We start from the raw sequence: 6576 nt of genomic DNA, 5'->3' as shown, positions 1-6576 counted from the left end.
ATGCTTTCTCTGGTGTCATCGTCGCTGCTGTTGCATTCGTGTTGTACCAGTCAATAGTCAATTTTGACTTACGGAGACTCTCCAAAATTTTACATGTACATCCTAGTTAGTTACGAACAAATAAAATTACATTATAGTTACCTGAAGTTGCTTGAATTTACGGTACAAAATCAAAGAAATATTGCTTTCATCAAAGAAATAATGCTTTACTACTTTACTAGTATTGTGCACGTGCAAGTTCATCCACGGCATCGGCTGGCAAATGCAAGAATGGCATGTAGGCACTCCAAATCTTCTGAAATCAAAATTTTTTTGTTGGTAAGTCGGTCACTTAATTTGACAATTTTACACAGACTTTCTATAGTTGATGCAATATATTAAATGACAATTAATAGGATTTACTTTGACACCCCAATGTATTACTTTAAAAGGGCTAACCACAAATTATCTTCTAACCTAAGCATAAAATCAAGGCACAAAGATATAATGCCTATGGTTTTGAAGGTCCTTATTACAGTTTTGTTTAATTTGACAATTTTACACAGACTTTCTATAGTTGATGCAATATATTAAATGACAATTAATAGGATTTACTTTGACACTCCAATGTATTACTTTAAAAGGGCTAACCACAAATTATCTTCTAACCTAAGCATAAAATCAAGACCCAAAGAAATAATGGCTATGGTTTCGAAGGTCCTTATCACAGTTTTGTTTTTGGTTTGCTTTGGTCGGTCTAACTATGGAGTGCATGGAGGCAGAAGTATACCAGGAGAAGAAGATTTGGAATTAGAAAACCAACTCAAAGTTCTAAACAAACCACCGATTAAAACCATCAAGGTAATAACAGATTGGGAACGTTATTTCAAAAATTAGGGGTTTTGACTTGTTTGAGAAATATTTCATTTTCTTTGTAACTTAGCAGTCACAGGAATAAGATAATCATTTTAAAGGTATAATTTTTTTTTTTGAAGAATAAATTTTAAAAAGTAAGGTCCAATAAATCTATATCTTTATCTTTCCATGCATGCGACCTCTGTATTACCGGAAAAAAAAATACATTCGAGACCTTTGTGTTACCAAGTTATACAATATATGATATGGGTGATTATATATCAAGATCAAACAAGACTGGAAAAAAGAGTAAAATTATTTGGAAATATTCAAACTTTCGGCGGAAGTTTTCAATTATTTCATTGAGGAACTATAAATATTCTTGTACCTTATGTTATCTAATGTTAATTATGAGTTGTTTTTAAATAATTGATTTAATCAAATATGCGAAATCTTTTGTTGTAGCTCACTAGTACTCAATTATATCGTTATATGAAATGGGTATGAGAAATATCAAAATGAAAGGGATATAGAACTTAACAAAATTAGTTTAATTCGAGTTAGTGGGGGCGGCACATTTTATTTTATTTTACTATTAGGCCAAGTAATTTAGAAGACAATTATTAAATTGGGGATATGCCCACAATCGAGTTTGCTATTGTGGTGAGTTATTGTTTCTTTGGGTGTGATACGATCACTCCTTATAGTCCATACAGTGATCTTTTTTTCTTTTGCACAGATTAACCAGGCCATATATGACTGCATTGACGTCCATAGACAACCTGCACTTGATCATCCTTTGCTTAAAAATCATAAAATTCAGGTTCAATTCTTATTCTTATTATTCACATATTACTTTATTCTTTATCTCTCGTAACTAATCACTTAGATTGGAACAAAGACATTTGGAGAAAAAAAAAAAAATTAGTATCACGCACATAGATAAAGAGTTTTGAGTTGAAATATAGAGAATCAAGCTACAAGATTGTTTGAGCTTAATTTGGTTTAAAACCCCCTGCAATCCTCTTTGACGGCTCTTGTATGGTTTCAGGCTGAAAGAATAAATTATCTAACCTGTCTCTCACTCAATTTTTGTGTGTGTTTTTTTAGAGGAGACCAACTTTTTTTCCAGAGAAGTTGGAGCTCAAACCTTTGGCACCTGCGAAGCATAAAACGATTCTACCAGTAGCTATAAATTGTCCGGCGCGAACTGTACCCATTCGAAGAACTCAAAAAGAAGATTTAACCAGGGCTAAGTTTTTCTCTGAAATGTTTACAACAGATACTCATCCACTCACCTGGATTACACCTGGTAAACATGTACGTGCTGGACTATAATTATTTTAGAAAAAAGTTAAAAATTGTCTTTTCCTTGCTTCAGTGGATATTGATTTTGCAATTATACATTAGTTGGGTTTTGTCTATTTAAACTCAATTTTCTTGTTTTTCTACTATTCCAGCTTGCCGTTCACAGATCAATTCCTAATCCAAACATAACATACAAAGGAATCGAAGCACACATCAATGTATACGCTCCAACTGCTAAAAAAGGTCAAACTAGCTCTGCTCAAATGTGGATTGAAAATGGTGCACCACAAATTCGTAATAGTTTACAAGCTGGATGGATGGTAAGTTTTGTATGCTTATGCTAATGTTTTTTTTTCCCATTCATTTTATAATTTATTTATAACTACGTGCATAGTACAAAATCTCGCGGAATTTTGCAAAATATCACAAAATCTTTCGGTTTTTTGGTCTAATCGTCGTAATTATAAATTGCCAAATGTAGTTAGCAATTTACAAAATTTGGCTAATTGTAGACCGTTTATTTTCACCATTTTTTATACTATATTTGGCAAGTTTTGAAATTTTTGATTTTTTTGATTATTTGTGACAATGTTTAGAATAGTTAGGAAATCACATCTACAAAAAATTAGCCTAATCCAAAACTTATAAATGACACAACGATTTTGAGTTTGTTTACGTATTAAGATAAAATATGTCCCTAGAAGATTTTGAGTTTGTTTATGTATTAAGATAAAATATGTCCCTAGAACCCCTCCCTCCCTACTGATATATATTGGAATTTGGGTAGACATAGATTGCCCGACTTTGATATTTTAATCCTTGCTCTCATCATCCAATCTAAACTTAGCATGTGTTCCTAATGTCATGTCTCTTCCAATGCTCGTGATTCCGAACGAAACCTCAGAATTCCGCTCAATATTTCAGTTTTTCAAAAAAATCAGAATTCCGAATATAGAGTCGAAATATTGATTATTCTGAAATCAATCGAAATTCCAAATATGATAGGGGTCGAAATTTAATGAATTTCGGTTTTTGGATTTGTCGGATTTCCGAGAATTCCGAAATCCCGAACTATGGTCTCTTCTAATATATTTTTCTACATTGTCCTCAAATTGTTCCAAGGACACATGACCTTAGAACATCTCTAGATGGTAGTAGTATCACCTATATGTTTGAGACCGAAATTTGAGGTAAGTATCTGCAAAATTTGACCAACTCTAGATGGAGTCAAATAATAGTCGCAAATTTAGAATATGGTTTACCTTGCACGACATTGATACTGTCGCGCGACATTACCACTGTTGCCCTAGGTTGAAAAAAGTGGAAAAAAAAACTCATGTGATATTTCCACTGTCGCGGCAAATTGAAAAAGTCAAAAAAAGAACCCATGCGACATTGTCATTGATGCGCCGCATCCGCATTCGAAACTGCAAATTTGCATCCACGGATGCGGCTAAACAGGTGATACCTCCACATTTGGCTCCACCTAGAGATGGTTTTTCGCGAAATTCCGAATGGTTGAGGCAAATATACAGGTGATACCTCCACGCTCCACCTAGAGATGCTCTTAGGTACATGATAGAGTCCACGTACTACTCACATTTCAAATTGTTAGGGCATCTCCAATGGGGGGTGTAAAATTACACCTCCACATAGGCTCCACTTAGGTGCCATTAGGATTTTACAACTCCAATTACAAATTATTGTATATCCCATAAATATTCACTCTCTATTATTCCCAATGGAGAAATGTAAAAAAGTTTAATTTTAAATTCGGATGACACTTGAAGTGACGTCCCTTTTTAGTTGATACAGAGGGGGAGGGATTCCCAATCTCGCTATCAGTTGATAAATAGCCCGGGCGACACTTGAACACACATCTAAACAAAAGAAACGTTCGGGAGTCACTTGGAGTGTCGTCTCTATCTATTTCTAAAGTCACAATTTGAAAATTTAAACTCGGACGACACTTGAAGTGACATCCCCCTTTAATGATACAGGGGGTGGGGAATTCCCCATCTCGCTATTAGTTGCTAAATAGCCCGGGCGACACTTGAACACACATCTAAACAAAAGAAACGTTTGGACGTCATTTGGAGTGTCGTCCCTATCTATTTCTAAAGTCACAATTTGAAAATTTAAACTCTGACGACATTTGAAGTGACGTCCCTCTTTAAATTTCAAGGGTTGAGGAATTCCCCATCTCACTATCAGTTGATAAATAGTCCGGGCGACACTTGAACACACGTCTAAACAAAAGAAACGTTCGGACATCACTTGGAGTGTCGTCCCTATCTATTTCTAAAGTCACAATTTGAAATTTTAAACTCGAACGACACTTGAAGTGACGTCCGAACGTTTCTTTTGTTTAGACGTATGTTCAAGTGTCGCCCGGACTATTTATCAATTGATAGTGAGATGGGAAATCCCCACCCCCTTAATAGTCTATTGCCTACGGTTTAGCACTCCAATTGGATAGAGTTTTTTGACATTTAGAGTGTAAATTTTCCACTCTATACGGTTTACACTTCCCTTTGGAGATGCTCTTAGAACTTAATTAAGGTAATTAAATTTTTAGTTATTTTCTTTCATTTTTTTATAAAAATGAGAAAAAAAAAATACATTTAAGAGTAAACACACTATATATTATTCTAAATATTTCGTGGAAGACACGAGCAACCATCGTGCACGTCGGCTAGTATGAGTTGATCTTTTCAATAAAATGAGATTTCTTATTAAAGCATTTTCAAAGTAATAAAGTTAACACATATATGTTGTGATTAACAGGTAGCACCAGATCTATTTGGGGACGCACGGGCTCATCTATTTGGGTATTGGAGTGTACGTAAGATCAAGCTAATAGCTCGTCCCATATGACAAATTCCATCTTATAAAATATGGTGGTATGATGGTATCATAGGTATCATATTATAGGTTCACTTGCACATCCACAGGTACAGGTACCCAATGGGGTTCAGCGAGGTTGCTTTAATCATCTATGCCAAGGCTTCGTACAAACTAATCAGCAATATTCCCTTGGAGTTCCTTTCAATAATGGATCTACATATGGGGACAACAATCAAATGGAAATCCACTTAATGATATATCAGGTAACACCAAATTCATGTTGTTTACTTTCAATTTTTCCTTTTACTCTGACTACTAGATAGAGATTCGTTATCTCTTTATTACTTTTTATTCATTGCAGGATCCCATAAATTGGAACTGGTGGTTAACTATTCCAGAGAGAAATGTTACTATAGGTTATTGGCCCGCCGAAATAATACCAAACCTGCGACAAGGTGCTTCAATAATTGCTTGGGGAGGTCAAGCAATTGGTCTTCCGAATGGCTTTAGTCCGGAAATGGGAAGTGGGCATTTCCCGGATGGAAATTATCGCCATGGATGTTACTTTAGGCAAATCCATTTTGTGAACGCTACTAATGTCCTGGAAAAACCATATTTGAACATGGCTACATTTGTAGACAACAATAACTGCTATGATGTAAAATACGACGGGATTGCACTAAACCCAGATTTTAATTACGGGTTTGTGTTTGGTGGACCTGGAGGGTGGTGTGGGAGATAAACAAACCACAGTTCAAGTATATAAGAAATAATAAAACTTTAGTGATGTATTTTTTTTAAAAAAATAAGACTAGTCTTCTAGCACGGGCAACGATGCGGTACCATTCTGAATTTCACCAAAAACCATTTCTAGTGGATGCAAATGTGGAGGTATCAACTGTATAGCGACATCCATAAAGGCAGATTTACAGTTTCGGATGCAGATGTACAGTGCGGTAGTGTCGCGTGGATTACTTTTTGAACTTTTCAACGGTATGCGCAAGTAGGAGTGTCGCACGGATTATTTTTTGACTTTTTCAACTATATGCGTGGTAGTGGTAATGTTGCGCAATTGTCGTAATGTCAGAGTAATACTACATTGACACAGAAAAAAATGACACAGTCAGTATACAGGGACGTGGTATATTGTAACATTAATGTTGCAGTGGTGAAAATATGAACCAAAAATCTCTTTTCTCTATCTCAAAACACTTATTCTATTCCAATATCATCTTTCCATTCTCTTTTTTCTATTCTCATCTTTTCTTCATAACAAACAATTCATTCCATTGATTTTTCATGGTGCAACAATGATGTTGCAGTGGTTTTTGTGATGCAACATTGATGTTGCAGTTTTATTTCTCGGTGCAACATTAATGTTGCAGTGGTTTTCATGGTGCCACATTGATGTTGCAGTGATTTTCATAATGTAACATTGATGTTGCAGTGTTATTTTTCGGTGCAGTATTGATGTTGTAGTGGTAGTTTTTCATAGTGCAACATTGATGTTGCAATACCACGTCACTGTGTCGATCAACTGTCAGTTTTTCTGTGTCAGTGTAGAATTATTGATACCTCTTAGCACTA

The 6576-nt window shown here is 35.1% G+C and overlaps 1 protein-coding gene across 1 annotated transcript; it reads left to right on the top strand.

Annotated features, from left to right (window-relative positions):
• Window positions 1–663: 663 nt before the first annotated feature.
• LOC147521762 (protein neprosin-like) lies at window positions 664–6098 on the top strand. The gene is made up of 7 exons (XM_086559155.1): window positions 664–840; window positions 1574–1657; window positions 1945–2154; window positions 2295–2462; window positions 4930–4983; window positions 5097–5252; window positions 5351–6098. The coding sequence occupies exons 1-7, from the start codon at window positions 679–681 to the stop codon at window positions 5729–5731; spliced, it is 1215 nt and encodes a 404-aa protein (XP_086415281.1). The 5' UTR covers window positions 664–678; the 3' UTR covers window positions 5732–6098.
• The last annotated feature ends 478 nt before the right edge of the window (window positions 6099–6576 follow it).

This window comes from Coptis chinensis, chromosome 1 (assembly GCF_015680905.1).
Source record: "Coptis chinensis isolate HL-2020 chromosome 1, ASM1568090v1, whole genome shotgun sequence".
Taxonomy (NCBI): Eukaryota; Viridiplantae; Streptophyta; class Magnoliopsida; order Ranunculales; family Ranunculaceae; genus Coptis; species Coptis chinensis.
The sequence above is the reverse complement of the archived record's forward strand: the minus strand, read 5'-3'. Positions and strand labels throughout refer to the sequence as shown.

Bases quoted from the DNA above. Each gene is read 5' to 3' on its own strand.
- LOC147521762 (XM_086559155.1), top strand. From the start codon at position 679: ATGGCTATGGTTTCGAAGGTCCTTATCACAGTTTTGTTTTTGGTTTGC. The intron at 1,658-1,944 runs GTTCAATTCTTA...GTGTTTTTTTAG, and splicing joins TTAAAAATCATAAAATTCAG to AGGAGACCAACTTTTTTTCC. The intron at 5,253-5,350 runs GTAACACCAAAT...TATTCATTGCAG, and splicing joins TCCACTTAATGATATATCAG to GATCCCATAAATTGGAACTG.